The sequence below is a fragment of the Schistocerca americana genome, chromosome 6, assembly GCF_021461395.2.
Source record: "Schistocerca americana isolate TAMUIC-IGC-003095 chromosome 6, iqSchAmer2.1, whole genome shotgun sequence".
NCBI classification, from domain to species: Eukaryota; Metazoa; Arthropoda; class Insecta; order Orthoptera; family Acrididae; genus Schistocerca; species Schistocerca americana.
Genome location: NC_060124.1, coordinates 151,439,067 through 151,460,509, shown reverse-complemented (window position 1 = coordinate 151,460,509; position 21,443 = coordinate 151,439,067). Strand labels below are relative to the sequence as shown.

At 42.0% G+C, this 21,443-nt stretch overlaps 1 protein-coding gene across 1 annotated transcript in view; it reads right to left on the bottom strand.

Moving 5' to 3' along the window:
* Positions 1 to 21,443, bottom strand: part of LOC124619463 (ATP-binding cassette sub-family F member 1) — an 85,306-nt gene that overhangs the window by 53,130 nt on the left and 10,733 nt on the right. Inside the window, exon 2 of the mRNA XM_047145862.1 lies at positions 7,388 to 7,440. Coding sequence (XP_047001818.1) covers positions 7,388 to 7,440 — 53 coding nt within the window. The remainder of the gene's footprint in view (positions 1 to 7,387; positions 7,441 to 21,443) is intronic.

Below are 21,443 nucleotides of genomic sequence, written 5' to 3'. Positions count from 1 at the left end.
GGGCAGATGAAAAGAAAGGTGAAGAAGACCAGAAATGAAGAAATTAACGAAATAGTGTGGGAATGGTTCATAAGTGTGCGGGCGAAAAACTTACCTTTATCTGGACCCAATGTTGCAGAGTGAGGCTCTGAAAGTTGCTAAAGAGCTTGGAATTACGGAGTTTAAGGCATCCACAGGATGGCTGGACAATTTCAAAGCTAGGTACAACATCGTGTGGAATGAAGTGTGTGGGAAACGTAAGGATGTGCAGGAAAGTGTAGCAACAGAATGGAAGGCAATACAGTCCAACTTAATTATGAATTATGACCCGAAAGACATGTTCAATGCAGATGAAACAGGACTCTTATTGCGCGCTGCCTTTAAAATTGCTAGAAATTCGAGGTGAAAAGTGCACTGGCGGAAAAATGTCCAAGGAAAGACTCACTGTACTGCTGTGAGGAAACATGTTAGGCCCAGCTTACACAAGAACATTGGGTTGTGCCACTCGTTGCATGGAATGAGTTGCACACAAATGGTTTCATATTTGACTGTAGACACGGGAAAACCAGTACACACTTCAGTTTTGTCATTTTGTGGGTTCCTGAGTCGTGTCTGAAAAGAAAGTTTTGGCAGCTGCACGTCGCACGAGTTGAGATGGAGTTAAAGCTTGTTGCGTGGAATCACTGCATAAGAAAAATATAAGAAACGTGTTTCGATTTGTTGCTGGATCAAGAAAAGACATCAGCTCAGTTGCTCAGCCTCTTTGCTGAAATAATTTGTAATGGAAGACCCAAGAAGTTCTTTTAATTATCTTAAAATGTCACCAGAATGGTTAACATTTCTTCTAAATAGAGTTGATTATGCGATAAGGAATAAAGATACTGTAATGCATGAAGCACTGCCACCAGAACTGAAATTATGTATCACATTGCATGCATTACAATCGAGAACACTTGGCATGCTATAAGACGCGGTTTTAGTTATGCTTTTTCATGAACACTAATAATTATTAACAGTAATAATTATTAACATTAAAAGCAGTAATTATTCAAAGCAGGCTGCATTAAGAAGAGAATGATTTGCAAACTGCTCTCTTGAAGATAGATCTGGACAGTGGCAGTATTTCAAAATAAAAATCTAACACAGGGAGCACTGCTGCGATATTTTAAATAGATGAATATTGAATAAAGAATGTAGCTTCTTGATTTGTGTAGCCTTCCCTCCTGTCAACAAAAAAAAAAAAAAAAAGTCAGCCAACTCGAACAATGGGATTTTGGTCTTGTAGACAAGAGCATTTCCACAGCTAGAATTACATTTGCTTGTATTTTTCTTAATTCAGTTGTATATGTGCTCCTAATTCAATAAATTTTCCCTGCAGCTCAGATATTGTCAAACTATCTAAATTCTGATCGCAGCAATATGTTGCTTATTTTCGCAATCAGCATTACTGAAATCCCACAGACACCTATGCAAAGCATAGATATCCAAAAAATCAAACATTATTCTTCATTCCCCACTTCATATTTCTGTTTGTCTACACTCTACGAATGCACACAACCAACTAGTCTCGCCAAAGTTGGAATACGCCGAAAGTGTTTAGTTTCGCCGACGAGTTGCGCAAACGTGCGGCGTGAATGCGCAGTGGCCGGTAGCGCAGTTGCCTGCAACCTAGTGGCATCATGTAAATGGAGAAGCCACTGGTGATTGGAAAGATGGCAAAACTGCGTTGTTTCAAAAACACAGAAGTCATTAAGTTTTCAGTCACATGGTGAAGCAATAAAAGGCATGGATGGCGAGTGGTCTTATGAAAGAATAGCTGGGCTCTTTGAATGCCAAAATGAAAAAGGAAATCACCAAGTTCCCCTTTCCATAGACAATGCAACTTGCCACCTGAAAGTAATGTTATCAAACGTGAAATTGGCTTGGTTCCCTCCAGGTTCAACCAGCCTCAAACAACACATGAACTGGGGTGTTACTTACACATTAATGTCATTATAGGCAATTACTGATGCAATCTCTTATTCTCAGTGTTGAACAAGCCGAAAGTGCATTTGCTCTTGCACGGTCACTTTCTGTCCTGGATGCAGCAAATTGGATTGGCTTGGCAATAAAGGAAATAAAACCTGAAACTGTCACCAAGTGCTTCAACAAAGCAGGGTTAGAGGGTAAAGAACAAGATGCTTCTGTGGCCATCGAAGTTCAAGACAATGTGGCAGCAATTGCTGCACTAATGAAAATGCGAAACATTTCATGTAGTGCAGATGATTATATTCGAAGTGATGACTTTCTGTCAACTCACTCCACTTTCACTTCAACAACAGATTTAACAGCAATCCACAATACAGAGGATGGCGAAGAAGAAACAAAGGAAGAAGAGGAGTAAATGATGTCCCTAGAAAAATTAATACGCCTGAAGAAACCATTGCATGCATAAACAATGTTATGCAATTTGCAGCACACACAAATTCTCCCAATTTGTAGGGAAAAAAAAGAACAGGAAATTAAAACAAGGTTCCTCCTTGATGTGGCGAAAAAGGTGAAACGAAAAGCAAATAAACATGGGATGTACATACAACAAGAAACGAATCAAACTCAAGTAAAAATATAGAAATGCAGTGTCATTTACAAATTAGTGTAATAGTCCAGTGTTCTATTGTCCAATATACAGTAAATGAACATCTACTGTGTTGGAGTGAAGGTACGTAAATACAGTATATGAACAATTTAACATCTTTACTGTACTTTTGTGCATGATATCTGACAAATTTTATGTAGCACAGCGAGTTTAGTGTAATCTGAGAACTTGTCCAAGTTGGAAAATTATTTTAGTCTCAGGCGATTCTGTTCTGAGCAAGTATTATTGTATATGTTTTCTGTGGACAATGGAAAGGTACTTTGAGACTGTAGTGACATAACACGCGTGGAGCTTTATCAAACAGTAACAAGACAACAGTGCTGCAAACCGAGAGCTGTCTGTCAGAGGAAGAGAGCCCGCAAACACCTCCTTACTGCACCAGAAGTAAGCAAACACATAACTGGTAAGCTACTATGTTATCAGTCTGTGTGCTGCTGCTATGTCCAGATAAATTGCTCATGAAGCTATTCAGACATTCACAATGCCTATGGCAGTCCAAAACATAGGCATGGTTTTCTCTTGTCTTGATTGTGCCAAGCTGTCTCGCTCTTTCTTTGCCAAAATTATAAAAAAAGTGTTCAGAAACAAGTTCAAAGAACAAAATATGCCAACACAAAAATATAGCAGCTTATGAGAGGAATGTAAGTAACGTTTTAGCAGTGATAGCATATAATCCAGATGTCAATACAGGGCAGTGTGCGATGAAGCCAAAGGAGTTTTCTGTTAATACCTTGCAACAGATTTCATTCTTTCCACATTTCGTTCCAACAACAGCTTTGCAGCACTGACTTGAAAAATTAGGTATGGTTCTCTGAGAATATTATTTATGAAAACTGCAAAGTGATGCAGCATTTCTATGCAAGATTTTGTTTATAGATGAAACATTATTTACAAAACCATGGACATACAAATCCTCACAATATGTATTATCATTCAGTTGAAACTCCCCACTGTCTGACAGAAGTTACTAAACAACAACCTTGGTCTGCCAATTTGTTATGTGCACTTTTTAAGAACTGCGTCATTGATTTCTGTTTCACTGATGGCACTCTAGATCAAGCCTGTTCACCAATTTGCTCATGCAAGCAGGTTTGCACTCATGCCATAGAAATGAGCAACTGGTTGGTTCGTGGCAAGTAATGGAAGGGGGAGAATCAGAACAAGGTAACTTGGCATGAGAAACTGCTGTCAGCCAGTCTAATCTATGGACACTAATAGTTCTAAGGAGATGTATTGCTTCATGGTGGCTAATTAATGCTTTTCATGACAAATTTATTTCATAAAATTGTTGCAATAATGAGAAATGACAATAAAAAGGAAATTTATTTTTATTTGTATTGATGAGATGAAATACATGGGACAACTAAGTATGAAACGTGATATTGTAATGACTGATCAGTCTTATGATGACTGTCATTTTTGGATGAAGCTTAAAATAACATCAACACACATTTTGTGACTATTTTATTCCCATGTTAAATATAGAAACACTGCATGTAAATGAAAACAGCTAATTTTATTTTTCATTACAGCATCACTGTCTTGTACTACTTCCTTAGAACTTCTAATTTGAAGTTAAAGCTTTTAAAATGAGGTATGTCAGTGAACTAATATGGGTGGATTTCATTCTCTTCACTGCAGAAAAAAGTTGCTCACACAGGTATGTTGGTGCAGGCACTGACATAATCTCAGCTGCAAAATTCTGAAGTGATGGGAATTTATGGCGAAAAAATTTTTGTATAAGACCTATTTTGTTATGAAACTTATTGCTGAACTGCCTGTCAAGCTGCAGGTGTGGAAGTTCTAACTGTAGCTAGGCATCCTGCCCTGGCATGTTATAAATTGATGTAACAATATTATGAGAAGGAAAGCGGAGATGCTGAGTCGCAGATAGGCACAACAAAAAGATTTTCACACTTAAAGCTATTGACAAATGGCCTTTGTCAACAATAGACACACACACACACACACACACACACACACACACACACACACACACAAATGCAACTCTCACAAGCTACTGCATTCTCAGGCAACTGAAACCACTCTGCGAGCAGCAGCACCAGAGCACGATGGGAGTGGTGGCTGGGTGGGCGAAAGGAGGAGGCTGGGGCAGGGAGGGGGAGAGAGAGTATGGTGGGGGTGGCGGACAGTGAAGTGCTGCAGGTTGGGTGGTGGGCAGGGGAGAGGTGGGGCGTAGTGGAAAAGGAGAGAAATTTTAAAAAACCTTGTACCAAAACAAATCTCTAGTGCCTTATCTTTCCAGTCTCCCACCACTTCCCAAATCCCCACCATCCAGTCACAGAGAAGCATTCCCCACGTAACTCAGTACAACCCAGAACTGGAGCAACTGAATTACATTCTCCGTCAGGGTTTTGATTACCTCTCGTTGTGCCTTGAAATGAGAAATGTCCTGCCCACTATCCTTCCCACCCCTCCCACAGTGGTATTCTGCCATCCACGGAACCTACATAATATACTTGTTCATTCTTACACAACCCCTGCTCCCAATCCCTTACCTCATGGCTCATACCCCTGTAATAGACCTAGATGCAAGACCTGTCCCATACATCCTCCCACCACCACTTACTACAGTCCGGTCACTAACATCACCTATCCCATCAAAGGCAGGTCTACCTGTGAAACCAGTCATGTGGTCTACAAGCTAAGCTGCAACCACTGTGCTGTATTCTATGTAGGCATGACAACTAACAAGCTGTCTGTCCATATGAATGGCCACTGAAGAGTGTGACCAAGAAACAAATGCACCACCCTGTCACTGAACACACTGCGAAACATGATGTCCTCCATTTCAATGACTGCTTTACAGCCTGTGCAATATGGATCCTTCCCACCAACACCAGCTTTTCTGTACTGCGCAGATGGGAACTTTCCCTGCAATACATCCTATGTTCCCGTAACCCATCTGGCCTCAACCTTAGTTAGCAGCTGTCCTCACTCATACAGCCTCTTCCCTGCTCCCATTCCAGCACTACACAGCCATTATTCCACCACCACACCCTGGCCTTTTTTTTATTTATTTAATTTAATATTTATACTTTTTATTTATTTCTCTCTATTTCTCTCCTTTTCTGCTACTTCCCTCCTGCCCCCCCCCCCCCCCCCCCCACCTCTCCACTGCCCACCGTCCAACCTGCAGCACTTCACTGTCAGCCATCCCCACCATACTATCCCTTCCCCTCCCTGCCCCAACCTCCTCCTTTTCCCCACCCAGTCGCCACTCCCATCATGCATTGGTGCTGCTGTTCGCAGTATGGTTTCAGTAGCTTGAGAATGCAGTCGTGTGCGAGAAATGCGCGCGCGCGTGTGTGTGTGTGTGTGTGTGTGTGTGTGTGTGTGTGTGTGTGTGTGTGTGTGTGTGTGTGTGTGTGCGCGCGCGCGCGCGCGCTCCCATCTCCTCTATATGGTGTGCAGCAACTTTTCTTTGCATAATATTGTTACATTCCATCCTGGATTTTTCATTTGATAAATTGATGTTCGTTTGTCTGACCTTTGTTTTGAAGTTCATAATCCTGCCATAATGCTGCTTTTCATCAATTTTAAAAGAGCTACTCTCCAATTTAAGCACTGTGCCATTAAGTAAATACACTTGCATTTAAAACTATGATGAACTTAATATTTTGTCATCCCTCTGAAGACTGCACACAGTTTGCACTTCGCCTGCACTATACACTGACACCTGACAGCTACATTTTATCACGAGTGCTCACTAATTAGGTGGTGAGTGAATGGAGAGCTCTCACCCAGCCACCACCTGACCAGACCTGCTCTATATAGCCACAGATATCCACAGCTCCCGACAGATATGCTACCACAGTTTTTAGGAGACACTCTCCTCGAAGCAAGACAGTCCATGTCCCTTTACAAGTTACGGTTTGCTTACAGTTGGCACAGGGACAGTAATTTTTGACATTGTTACCTTTTGCTATTTGACCACGTACCTGGTGTTTGTTGCTAGAGTCATCTTTGGAGGCTCTATCCAATGAAATACAGAAAAGTTCAGTGTTGTAATCTGGCAATTACGGATGTTAAAAATTTCTTGCACATGCCAGAAAATTCAGCATGTTGTCTGATATTTGATCCATTATAAATGGTTCTGAAAGCCTGCAACTGTGAAAACAATAGGTTTGTTTATAAATAACTCATCTGCAACCAGTCACGATTTTCTTCATTTTATTTTTTGCATGACGCATTTCGGGAAATGATTCCCATTTTCAAGTGCGTTTTTTGTGGTTGTTATGTCATTCATTGTAACAACAACAACAACAACAACAACAACAACAACAACATCAACATGTCATTCCTATAACAAAAACAAAAAATGCACTTGAAAATGGGAATCATTTCCTGAAACGCATTATGTGAAAAATAAAATAAAGAAAATTGTGATTGGTAGCAGATGAGTTATTTATAAACAAACCTATTGTCTGCTATTATTGCACCTCAATATAATCACCCGTTCTGGATATACTTTTACTGGGATCTGTTAGTGGTCTCGCCCTGTACATACATTTTTGTCAATGTACCTATAGACTTTTCTAAATGTTCTCCATGTATAATAAATATTATACGAGTTGCTTCCGACCATTATTACTTTATATGAAACTACAGTAAAACAATACACACACAGAGAATCATATTAGTGAATATAATGGTGAGATCTGTATTCAAGTAAACAGAAAACATTTGTAACTCTCATTATCTTAACAATCATTTCAGCAGCTCACAAAACAGGACTGTGAAATCACTTACTTGTTTCTTGAGTTTCTTCTTTTCCTTGTGTGTCAACTTCTTTTGTGTTGTGCCTGTAAAATATCAAATAACTTTTACTATACTAAAAGCAGAACAACACATAAGACTAACTTAATTGTTACAGTAGAAAATCCAGTATTGAACAATATATAAAAAATGAGCACCTGCAGATGAAATGTGGGTGACACACACCTACGAGATACTTTAACAGCTGCACATGATAAAAAAACTTTCATCAATTTAAAGAAAGTATCAATCACAGGAGTTGACGTTTTGTAACACTTTTAGCAAGTGAGGTAGCACACTGGGCACTCGTTCAACAGGATGGTGGTTCAAATTCCCTTTTTGTCATCCAGATTTACTTATGTGTTCTATGGTTTTACTAAATCAACTAATGAAATTGCTAGAATCATTCCTTTGAATAAGAAATAGCCAATTTTCTTCTACACCCTTGTCCAATCTGAGTCTGTGCTTCATCTCATGTCCTCATTGCTGACAGGACATTAAACAATCATCCTTCCTTCAGTCTTTTTCAACAACATTATTGACTCAGAAACTGAGTGGCAAGGCCTGCAACCAACTGATACAGCAGTGAAATGTCTCATACTGGGAATATGGGGGTTGTCTGTGTGTAATCTTAGGCTGTTAAGGGTTGGTACTTGCAAAAAATATGAGTGTGGTCTTATGAGGTTCACTACATTCGTTTAAACGAGTGCTGGATCTGGGTTACATCTTCCATTAACAATCCAAAAATCTTTCAATACACATCTGCTCATCTTTAATTATGTCAGTCAACGTTAAAAAAAATAAAATGCATGGAAGTACAGCAAGCTCCTGATTCTCAGGATGTGGATATCCGTGCAGAGTTTTGCAATTTTTGAAAAAGTAAAAATATGAAGCCTGGAGTACACTGCTTTAACGGAAATGAATATTTTGTTTTAGAATACACTATTACACAAGTGACACGTTTTATGGCCAGAAGACGATGTAGGCCCCAATCCCATCATCTGACATCTCAGAACTATTTCTCCACTGTTTCTCATTTCACTATCCAGAAAAATGTGGGTATTTTTAACCTTGTAACCTGCACACAACCAATTTCCTGTTTGTCTAGTCCTGTCCCTAGGAGATAAAGGTTGATAGAATATAACTCACTTAAAGTGAATAGTAAATTATTTAGGTTATCTTCTGGGATAGTTCCCTTCAAAATTCTTGATCTCTGTTGATGCAAAATAGGTCAAATACGTAATTTATCACTGTTGCAAAAAGAATGTGATTTGGCTTTTGAGGCAAACAAAAAGAGGAAACACTATTCCTTAATCATCATAAGGAGAGATGCATCACTGATCATATTTTTCTAGCTGTGAATAGAACTTAATATAGTGGCTTGTAAATATTATAGACAATGAATATTAACCTACATCATATTTCTTGTTGTCACTGAAGTGATGGACAATTTACTTCCTTCAGGAAGATAACAGGTAAATGCAAACATATTGTTCTAACTACTGGAAATAAATTATAGATAAGTTAGAAAAGAGAGTGTCCACAGTTAAATGTTCTTAAGTTTATCAAACAAGCATAAAAACAGTGAGATACTTAAAGAAAATAAAGAAGAAAAGATGATAAATTTTGCGACAAATGCATGCAGCCATGTCAGACTGTCATTGCCCAAAATTCAGCTCATGCGAAACTAGAGGAAGCACTGCACTTGTGGTTTCAGCAGAAAGAGAGCAGTAGGAGTTCCCTTATCACATCCAGCTTGAATAGAGTAAGCAGGAGAGTCCTATTAAACTCCAAAGATTGAAGAAAAGTTTAATAGTTCATCACAATGTCTGACTCGATTTAAAGATCACTATGAGATATGACAAACTGCTGTTCAAGGTGAAAAATTTACTGCTAACGAAGACACTGCTGTACATTTCATCCAAGGTACTGTAATGCACTGATCTATTATTAGAATATGTAGGATAAAATTCATTTAAGTACACCAATTTTTTGACTCACCAGAAAATGAGAAACATTATCAGCAAATAAGTGAATGAAAAACACAAACAGGAAAAAAAATGGTACACTTGCCTCCTGAACGTGAACTAGGACATTATATGAAATGGTGTGTGTTAAATGCAATTTTATAAATAAGTTGTCGGATTCCAGTGCATAATGTGTAAGTAATGCAGTGGCTTCAAATGTGACATGTAGCACGTTTTTAAATACAGTAAATACACAAGACTCTCGTTAATCTGGCCCCCAGTAATCCGGCCTCTTAGTAATCCGGCGCACATTTAAAAACAGGTGCACAATGAATTATCGTGTGCAATGATGCTTAGTTAAACAATGCTTTATATACTGTATTTGAAAATATAGCTTTCTTTACAGTTTGGAATCATTCTTCTAAAAGGAAACATGTTATTCTAGACCCCAAGCAGAAACTCGAAATTTTAGATACGTCAAATCGAGGTTCTTTGCAGAAAGCCATTGCTGCTGAGTTCAATGTTGGACAAGCAACTATTTATGACATAGAAATGAAAGAAGAATTTATTCAACAGTACTCAGCACATATGGATAGTGAGTTAGGAAAATGGAAGGTTATGCAAAAGAGTGAGAATGGAGAACCAGACGTAGCTGTTTATAGATGGTTCATACAACAACACAGTAAAGAAATTCCAGTCAGTGGCCCGATTATAAAGGAAAAAGCAGCTGCATTTAACACACAACTTGGTGCTAGTAACTTGTTTGCAGTGAGTGATGGTTGGCTATCAAACTGGAAAAAACGACATAGCATTCAGCAGCTGACAGTCACCAGGGAAAGTCGCTCAGCTAACGAAAAGGATGCTAATGAGTTTGTAAGCAAGATAGGGAAGATAATAGAGGAAGAAGATTTAATTGCTGATGCCTTGTGTAATGCTGATGAAACAGGTCTCTTTTACAAGATGCTGCCTTCATAAACATTAGCTGCCAAGAACAAGAAGGAAGCTCATGGTTACAAGCAACAGAAACAGCGTGTAACATTAATGGCTCTTGTAATCCAAATGGGAGTCATAAACTACTGCTTATGGTAATTGGAAAATCCCATCATCCTCATTGTTTTCAACACACTGACAAATACGCCATTAGTGTAGTATTGCGTTCATAAGAAAGCGTGGATGGACAGACAAATATTCTCTCGGTGGTTCCATGAAACATTTGTACCAGCAGTGGGAAAAGAGTTAAAGAAGAAAACGCTTTCACTGAAAGCTATCCTTATAAGTGACAATACTCCCAGTTATACTTCAGATGTTTCTCTGAAGTCTGATGGCCCTAATTCAGCCCATGGACCAGGGAATTCTGGAATCAGTTAAACGTCATTATCGACATTCCCTTCTCATCTCCTTGCTGAACAAAAGCGAAAACGACTATTGAGACTATGCTGAAGGCATGGAAAGTAATTAACATACATGATGACGTTTTCCAAGCAGCCAAAGCATGAGATAAAGTGGAGAGCACTATCATAATGAAGAGCTGGATAAAATTATGGACATACATTGTTGCCGAGTCAGATCCAGTAGTGAGTGACAGTGATGAGCCAGTCAATTCGGAGTTATCAATTACTTTGTACACAGACATGTTCCACAACCTTCCAGGAGGAGAAGAAATTGATGATGATGTTACTAAGTGGCTAATTGAGGAAAACTGTGATACATATCAAACTTTAACAGATGAAAAAATAATCAAAAGCGTGCAAGAAAGTAATGATGAAAGTGGTGAAGAAGAGGACACAGGAGAAGAGAGCATTAAGATTTCTCACACTGCTGGTGCTGAAGCAGCCAAGGTCTTTCTGGAGTACATTATGCAACAACCAGATACATGCAGTACCGATGTAATGCTTGTAAAACGGTCGCGTGATAAAGCATGCCACCATCCTATATCATCGGTGCGACAGTTAAAAATTAGGGACATGTTTCATAGTGAGAGATACAAATGTATAATTATGTACAGTATACACTCAAGGACTAAGTTTTATTTGAAAATTAATGTATTTTTGGATTTAATAAAGTATAGCCTCTATGTTTTAAAATTGTATCTTTCGTATCTCCTATGTTTTCAAAATAAATAAAATACAAAATAAATGAATAAAATAAATTTCAGACACTCAATAATCTGGTACTTCCACTAATCAAGTACCCATATGTGCTAGGAATGGCCAGATTAGCAAGAGTCTAGTGTACCTAACTGAATTTTCACTCTGCATTACTGTGTGCACTGATTCTATAAGGAAGTACAGTAAATAACAATTTCCCATGAAGAACACGTTTTTTGGGTTATCCTTGTTTTTCAGTTATCCACATAGACTCTGATCTCTATTACTCTGAACTGGGAGCGGAGGTAGGAGGGTGGGGGGAGTGTATCTCATACAAAAAGACAAAAAATTGTTATTATCTGATAATCCTTCATTTTGTGTTATTAGTTGATGTAAAATGGTTTTGAAAGCTTCCATGGTGCTACAACTAAGCATCTCTGCATTAGGAATATCTGCAGCATAAATGAATTAACTTAAGGGGCTTCTCAGACGACAATACAAAGGAGTGAGGTCAATTAAATGTACAGACATTGAACTGGTTCTCCCCTCCCTATCCATCAGTCAGTAAAGAAAACATCCAATGCATCATGAATAACATGACAAATACGGTGGAGCCCCATCACACATCCTTTTACTTTCGTGGGCTCATCCTGTAATGAGTATGGAGAACATTCTGAATCAAGTCTTCTTCAGTAAAAGAGAGAGAGACACACCTTTCATGTACACAAGCAAGCACACCTCTTGCACACATGACCACCAACTCAAGCATCTCAGGCCGGAATGCAACTGTCACGTGGGATGCAAGCACCAATCTGGAGCGGGCCAGTGAATGGGACATGATATTAGTGTAGGGTGGTGGGAGGGACGAATGCTGTCTGGTGCAAGCTGTTGGTTGGAGGGTGTGGGGACAGTAAGTTAACGTACTTTCAGGCTGGGATAATTACAGATGCTGAGGAAGTGTTGTAAGGATAACTCCCATTTGTGCAGTTCAGAAAAGCTGGTGGTGGAGGGAAAGATCCACATGGCTCGGGTAGTGAAGCAGCTGTTGAAATCAAGTTAAATTCAGCTGCAATGATCACAGCAGAGCTGGAATGACATGGCTGCTTTCACAGGTGGCGCGGCCCCTGATGAGGTATGATAAGCCTGTGACAGAACCGCAATAGGAAGTGCTGGATAGGTGGATTGGGCTGTGACAAGGGATTGGGAGTGGCATACTATCCCCACTTCCTCCACCCAATAGTCTCCACATCATCTGTCCTATCATCACCTCCCCATTCTCACCTACCACTCTATTTGCTGCCATCTGCCAATGCATCCACCTATCTTTCCCAACTCCTCTCCTTTTTTGCCCCTTTTTTCCCCACCTCCCTGCCCACAACCTCCTGACACTACACCTATGGGCATTCTTGCCCCTGCACACTTCACCAGACAGTGTTTGCACCTCCCCCCACCTGTGCGCTAATATCCCTTCCCATTCCCTGTCCCCTCCGGATTGTTGCTTGCATCCTACGTGATATTGCATTCTGGTCCAAGATGCTGGAGTTGGCAGTCATGTGTGCATGAGGTATGCTTGCTCATGTGTACAAAAGGTGTGTGTGTCTCTTTTACTGATGAAGGCTGTGGCTGAAAGCTTTATGCAAGTGTCTTAATTTTGCCTGTCTGAAGCTTAAGTTGTCTTCTTTATTATAAGTAGAATCTGTCTTTTGCTACATTGTTGATATTCCTATCTGGAGTTTCTACTGCTTGAATGAAGTATATACGAGGGCTGTTCAGAAAGTAACCTCCGGTTGATTTAAAAAAATACACCAAGTTAAATAAAAATATTTTAATATATACATCTTACAACTACATCTTTGCACTATTTTTCTACATAGTCTCCATAGCGATTGAGGCACTTATCGTATCTCTTCACAAGCTTTGAAATTCCTTCTGCATAAAAATCACCCGCTTGTGCCTGGAGCCAGCCTGTGACCGCATCTTTGAGCTCTTCGTCGTCATCAAACTGCTGTGACCCGAGCCATTTCTTCAAAAGCATGAAGAGGTGATAATCACTTGGCGCCAGGTCTGGGCTGTAAGGTGGATGGTTGATAACGTCCCACTTGAAGGGCTCAAGAAGGGCCGTTGTTCTGCGAGCAGAGTGAGGACGGGCGTTATCGTGCAAAAAAACGATACCGGAAGTCAGCATACCACGGCGTTTGTTCTGTATAGCCCGTCGTAACTTTTTTATTGTTTCACAGTACACGTCTTGATGGTCGTACCACGTTCCATGAATTCAACCAACAACACCCCTTTGGCATCCCAAAACACCGTTGCCATCAGTTTTCTGGCAGAAAAATCTTGCGAGGCTTTTCTTGGTTTGGTAGGCGAATTTGAATGTGCCCACATCTTTGATTGTTCTTTTGTCTCAGGGTTCACGTACTTAATCCAGGTTTCGTCACCGGTCACGATTCTGTTTAACAATGGTTCTCCTTCATCCTCATAACGTGACAGAAAGTCTAATGCAGAGGCCATTCTTTGAGTTTTGTGGTGGTCGGTAAGAATTTTGGGCACCCATCGTGCACAGAACTTACGGTAACCCAATCTTGCTGTCACTATCTCGTACAAGAGAGTCTTAGAAATCTGTGGAAAACCAGTAGACAACTCCGACATTGAGAAACGCCGATTTTCACGAACTTTTGCATCAACTGTCTGAACGAGTTCGTCAGTCACCAATGATGGTCTACCACTCCTCTCTTCATCATGAACGTTTTCTCGTCCACTTTTAAATAAACGTACCCATTCACGGACAACTCCTTCACTCATAACTCTTGGTCCGTACACGGCACAAAGCTCACGATGAATAGCTGCTGCAGAATATCCTTTGGCTGTAAAAAACCTTATGACAGCACGCACTTCACATTTGGCGGGGTTTTCTATTGCAGCACACATTTCAAACTGCCACAAAAGCTAAACTAGCGCAGGTACGACGTTCACTCGACCACGGCTTGATGCCGACTGACTGTTGAGTGCGTGAACTCACAGATGGCGTCGCTACTCCCCCCACAACCCGCACTGTGACCAATCGGAGGTTACTTTCTGAACTGCCCTCGTATTAACAGAATCTTCAGTCGGTTCTTGGTAGAACAACATTATAATAAATGAAAAGCAAACTGGTGCTTTTCATTTGGTTACCTATAATTGAAGCTCACATGACAATATAAAATTGGTTGTCATGACCACCTAAAATTGCACCCTAAGGATGTTTCCATTCACCCACAAAAACTGACTGCAAAATTTGTTATTTTACCCTTTCAAACAGTTGCCTAATCCCTAAACAACACTGAAGACACAGGCAAAACATTACCTGTTAGGTATCACACATATGTATTATGAGCCCAAACCTAGCTCATCAAGAGAATGCAGAATGTGTTCTATCAGGTTGGGCCTATGAGCAACTCTTTATCTAACACAATACTCCGGGTTGGATAATTCAGCTGTATTCCACTGGGAAGTCTCCTGGCATACTTCACGACAAAATAGTTCACAGGTGACCAGCCAGACGTCATAGTCCAACACGCCCAATATTTCGGCAAGCAACCACAAAGATGGACTGTTCATCAGCACACCTAATGTGCCCACTGTACACTGAAATCCAGCCACTCACCCATGAACTATTTCGTCTTGTTCTGATATACCAATCAAATGGCCATACATGAAAAACACATCTACCGGCTAACAAAATGAATATTCAGCTATGGTTAATTGGAACACTTATCAGTTAACTCACTGTTGTTACATATATGAAACATTCAATGAACACAAATGTCGAATATAAACATACCACCACATTACCATTGACGATACAAAGAGTACATCAGCAGATGACTTGTCAATAACATCACTAGATTACCTAATACAATTAACTGGTTACAAACTTTAGTTGTTGCATTTCACCTCGAGCATACTGATCTGCCAAAGTGACTACTGATTGCCAATTTCAATGTCCTAGATAAGGATGATTAGGGTAGGTCGAGTGGAGACCTGTGCCACAAGAAAACTGTCAGTGCCACTGCATTAAGTGAGAAAGTGAACCATTTAAAAGGAAAAGATAACTCACTTAATGAAACTTTGTTACTGCAATCCAAGGGCCCGTTCAATCCCAATGGATTGTTACCAACAGCACATGTAACACAACACAGAAATTTAACAGGGAATTAGTCTAAGGAAGCTATTTAGAATTCCTATGCACTTGCAACTGATGGAAGAATTAATCAACCAGCAATTGACTGATGGCATTGAATAAAGTTGTAGTTCAGGGGGAGCAGCTGTTTTAATTATTCCAAAGAAGTCATAAGATGGAACAAACAAGTACAGGTTTTTCCGCAATTAACAGTACTTAGATGTAAGAACGGTCACAGATACTTCTCCTATACCTAACATAATGGAGACCTTGGGCAACCTAGGTCAATGTAAATATTTCTCCATGATAGATTTGAAGAGTAGATATCATCAATTGAAAGCAGCTCCAGAAAATCGATCAAAGACCATGTTTACTGTTCCATGGGATCACTATCAATATAAATTGATGCCATTTAGTTTTATGTATGCAGTGGCCACGTTCCAAAGGTATCGGATGAAGTGCTGAGGGGACAAATGGAGACAGTGTATGGTTTATCTACACAACATTATTCTATTTTCGAAATAAATGGAAGAGCACGTACAATAATTGGAAGAATGGTGTAAAAGGTTACATTCAGCACATCTAATGCTAAATACTGACAAATGTCATTTCATGTCCACGGATGTAAGCTGTTTATTTCACGCAATTAGCCAAAATAAAGTGAAGACTGACGCAATTGGTATACACTGTCTGCAATTTCTTACTGCCAGAAACAACAAAATATGAGATTGGAGGCTTTCCCAGTGTATGTGTTGTTTCAAAGGCTCTCGGGTGTCCAGCCGGATGTGATCGAAGTCCCACGATATTTCGGTGAATAACCTTTCTGCCTTCATCAGGTGGTTCTTATGGATTGGTCGGTCTGCCCATTTTCGATGTTATTTATGACCGTCAGTCGGGCTTTGATTCCCTGCACCGACGGTCAATTACGACTGTCGACATTCTGATTGTGAGCACCAACACTCCAATTGCAGCTGCCAACAATCCATTTGTGGGCGCTGACCCAGGTCCGCGCAGTCCCCGGCATCGCACCGGGTGGTTGAAGATGCAAAATCCTGTGGAGTGTCCCCAGCGGCCGTGGTGGAAAGACCTTGTGTTCGCTTGAGGCATGACTCTTTGATAGAGTTAAGTAAGCATTTCCATTACTTGCTCAGTTGAAAACCTGTGTCTCTGTTTATGAGTGTGTTCGTTAGGCGAATTTCAATGGCCTTTGAAGATGCTGTCCCAGTAGAAGCTGTTAGCGGCCAGAATCTTGGTCTCTAAGAAGAGTCTTTGCGTCCTCTACTTGGTCTTTTCCTAAAGGACAGCCCTTTAGGTCTGTGCATGTACAGGCTAAGTTTTTCTAACTATTCATGTGTTTCCTCTATATGTGCTTTATTACCTTAACGTTTGTGTGTTTCCTCTTTTGTGTCTGAAGCATTGATGCATTTGTGTTATCTCCTATCTCACTGCCAAACAGGTAGAGCCATCTGGTGGTCTGTCATTGGTGCTGCTGGTTTCTCAGACTTAAAATGAGCCTATTGTGAGACCGCCACGACGCTTCAGCGAACCGTCGGGCAGTCTGTTTCATGCGATCCCTTATCATGGGGATCCCTGTTTCCTCATGCAAGGCCCTTGTTGGGTAGCCTAGTGATAGGTGCAAGGTTAGTCGCAGAGCTCTACCTTGCACCCCTTGGAGCTGACGTATGTGTGTATCGGCTGCGTTCCCCCACACTACAGACGCGTATTCTAGCACTGGTTGGATCAGTGCCACATGAAGCTAAATCTGCAGTGTGGAGGAAGCATCAATTGTGGGTCGAGTACAAGATACAGCACCTTCAAACGACCATTCACTTTCCCCCAGACCTCACGGATGCGCAGTTTCCAGGTGAGATGCCTATTGAGACTTACCTCTAGATATTTAGCCATGTCAGACCAGGGGATTGGGCCTCCCATGATTTGCAGCAGCTGAAGATCCATGGGCACTGTATGTCTCATTATTATGACAGCCTGGCTTTTAGTGGCATTAAATTTCAGCCGCCATTTCATAGCCCAAGCCCCCAGAAAATTGTGTGGCTCCTGTAAGCAGCAGCAAACGACGCCGATCATTAGGGAATGCACATTTAGCATGGTGTCATCCATGTAAAGTGCGAGTGATACTCTGTTGATGTGTGGCACTTCGGATGTATACAGGGAGAACTGACCCCTGCGACACTCCCATTTATATAGGCCTATTTGTTGAGATGCTGTCTTTGGCACAAACATGAAATGTCCGGTCACACAAATACGACACAATGAGTCTGATGTGTAGCATCAGAACACCCAGTACAAAAGACTTGTAGAGGAGGCCCTTGTGCCATAGGCAGTCAATGCCTGCCGGCACAGTAGCTTAGCATGTTCGGTCAGAGGGATAGCTGCCCTCTGCAATAAAAAGACTGAGTGTATGGATCACTGATGAACCTGAACGGGTGTCACGGGACGTCCGCACCCAACAAATCCAACAAACAATAACGAACAAAATGAGATTTTTTTTAAAAAAGCTTTGGAGATGTCAAGAAATACCACCCCTGAGTACTCCGACACTCCAGAGGTCTCATGTCCTTGAAAACATGCAGTGGTTGGTACTGCGTGCTGTAGCAATACCAGAAATCTAACCACTCTGGGGGAATCAGTCCCCTCCCTATTCACATGCTCCATGAGCCATTTAATACAGATTCTTTCAAAAACTTTGGATAGAACAGGGAGCAGGCTTATCGGCCGATAGTTCTGGGGAAGCCTCGCTTCTTTGCCTTGTTTGGGAGTGCCAACAATCTCCGCATGTTTCGACGCACAGGGGTAGTCGCCAGTCCCCAAAACATAAGTTGAAGGCATTTGTGATAAGCCGCAGTGCATCAGGTGGCAGTAATTTCAGCGTAAGAGCTTCCACCTGGTCACAGCCACAGGCCTTCCTAGTATTTAGGGAGAGGCACTGTTAATGACAGCACTGTTGTTCATGCTGAGTCCATTGCTGCGGACTTAGTGCTCTCCTACTGGTAGGCCACACGGAAGGGCCTACTTCAGATGCTGCTGACTTCCAGCCTGGAGGTCTCTGGCTCTTTTCCAGGACTGTGCAGCCTTTTAACAGTCATCGCTTGTTGGTTATTTGGTTGGTTTAAAAGAGGGGGAAGGGACCAAACTATGAGGTCATCGGCCATTGTTCCAAAGGAAACAATGCCACAAGGGTGAGAATAAGACAATGAGACTTACAACACAAAACAGAATGAAAGGATAAACCACAATGACTGAAGGGCAACAAACACTTAAATGGACAAAAGGGGACAAGAAAACCACAGACGCAAGAAACAGGTAGAAGAGGTTAGAACAAGAAAGTAGTTTACCATGGCTGGCTGACCATGAGGATAAAAAGCAAAATCCAGCCACTTTGCAACACATTAAAACCTCCACCCTGAAAGCACTAGGGTGGAGGACACACAACGACAAAGGACATGTGCTAAAACTTACAGCAAATTATAAAACTCACCCTCATGAATAAAATGTAAAACTAAAGATGCTGTGGAGGTATTGTCACCCAACACCAAAGTTAGGGTGCTGGGAAAGTTAAGTCTGCCGCAGAGCGGCTAAAAGTGGGCAGTCCAGCAAGATACGGACGACTGTCATTCGTGAGCCACAGTGACACCGAGGTGGGTCCTTGTGATGGAGGAGGTAACCATGTGTCAGCCATGTATGGCCAACACAGAGAACCACAGAGTCCCTGCGAGAGGTGCGCACACAGATCTTCCACACATTCGTAGGTTCCTTAATGGCACACAGCTTATTGTGCGTACTGAGGTTATGCCATTTCATCTCCCAAAGCTGCACAACCTTGTGGCATAATACTGAACACAGGTCAGTTTCAGAGAAGCCGATCTCCATAAGTGGTTTCCGCGTAGCCTGTTTGGCCAGCCTGTCAGCAAGTTCGTTGCCTGGGATTCCGATGTGACCTGGGGACCAGGAAAACACCACTGAACGACTGGTCCGTTCCAGGGCATAGATGGACTCCTGAATGGCTGCTAGCAAAGGATGACGAGGGTAGCACTGGTCGATAGCTTGAAGGCTGCTCAAGGAGTCAGTACGCAGGAGAAATGACTTTCCTGGGCATGAGTGAAAATGCTCAAGAGCACGATATGGCTGCCAGCTCTGCAGTGAAAACACTGCAGCCATCTGGCAAGGAGTGCTGTTCTATATGTCCTCTGTGAACAGAGGCAAAGCCAGCGTGACCATCAGCCATTGAGCCATCGGTGTAAACCACTTCATTGCCCCGGTACTTGTCGAGAATCGAGAGGAAGTGACAGCGGAGAGTCGTAGGGTTAACTGAGTCCTTATGGCCATGTGAAAAATCCAGGCGAAGCCACGGCCTAAGTGTACACCATGCAGATGTTCGTGAATGAACCTCAGGTATAGGTGGTAAATGCATGACTCCAGTTTGGGGAGGAGAGATCGCACATGAACTGAAATTGTAAGCCCTGACCTGGGGTGCTGATGCAGGAGATTAACCACCACGGGCGGGAAAAGGAGAGAGTAATTCGGATGCGCAGGAGAGCTACAAATGTGTGCAACATAAATGGAGGACAATTGCGCGCGCCTAATTTGCAATGGAGGGACTCCGGCATCCACCAGGACGCCGGTCACCAGACTCATCCGTCCCAAAAGCTCCCATCGCTAGACAAACGCCACATTGGTGCACTGGGTCGAGTAAATGCAATGCTGAGGGCGCTGAACCATAAACCAAACTCCCATAATCAAGGCGGGATTGAACAAGGGCTCTGTAGAGCTGCAGCAGAGTAGAGCGATCTGCACCCCAGTTAGTGGTGTTCACACAGCAGAGGGCATTGAGGTGCTGCCAGCAGTTCCACTTAAGTTGATGCAGGTGAGGAAGCCAAGTCATTCGGGCGACAAAAACCAGTCTTAAGAATCGGTATGTCTCCACTACAGTGAGTGGATCATCATTAAGGTAAAGTTCTGGTTATGGATGAACGGTATGACGCCAACAGAAGTGCACAACAGACAACTTTGCAGCCGAAAACTGGAAGCAATGGGCTAGAGCCAATGACTGCGCCCTGTACATGACTCCCTGTAGGTGCTGCGCAGCAACACCAGTACTGGTGGAGCAGTACGAAATGCATAAGTCATCTGCATACAGAGAAGGTGAAATGGACAGCCCTACAGCTGCTGCTAGACCATTTATGGCCACTAAAAATAGACAAAGACTCAATACGGAGCCCTGCAGGATCCCATTCTCTTGAGTATGGGGGGGGGGAACTATGGGAGGCACCTACTTAGACATGGAAAGTACGAAGAGACAGGAAATTTTGGATAAAAATCGGGAGCGGGCCTCGGATACCCCATTCGTAAAATGTGGCAAGGATATGATGTCACCAGGTGGTATCATATGCTTTTCGTGAATCAAAAAAGATGGCAACTACATGTTGGCATCTGGAAAAGGCAGTTCGGATGACAGACTCGAGGGACACAAGATTATCAGAGGTAGAGCGACCCTGGCGGAAGCTGCCCTTACATGGAGCCAGTGGGCCACGTGACTCCAGGACCCAACCCAACTGCCGAAAAACCATACATTCCAGCAGCTTACAAAGAACGTTGGTGAGGGTGATGGGCCGATAGCTATCCACATCAAGCAGTTTTTTACTGGGTTTAAGCACCAGAATGATGGTGCTCTCCCACCATTGTGATGGAAAGATGCCATCGCACCAGATCCGGGTGAAGATGATGACGAGATGTCGCTTGTAGTCAGATGAGAGATTTTTAATCATCTGACTGAGGATCTGATCTGGCCCAGGAGCTGTGTCAGGGCAATGTGCAAGGGC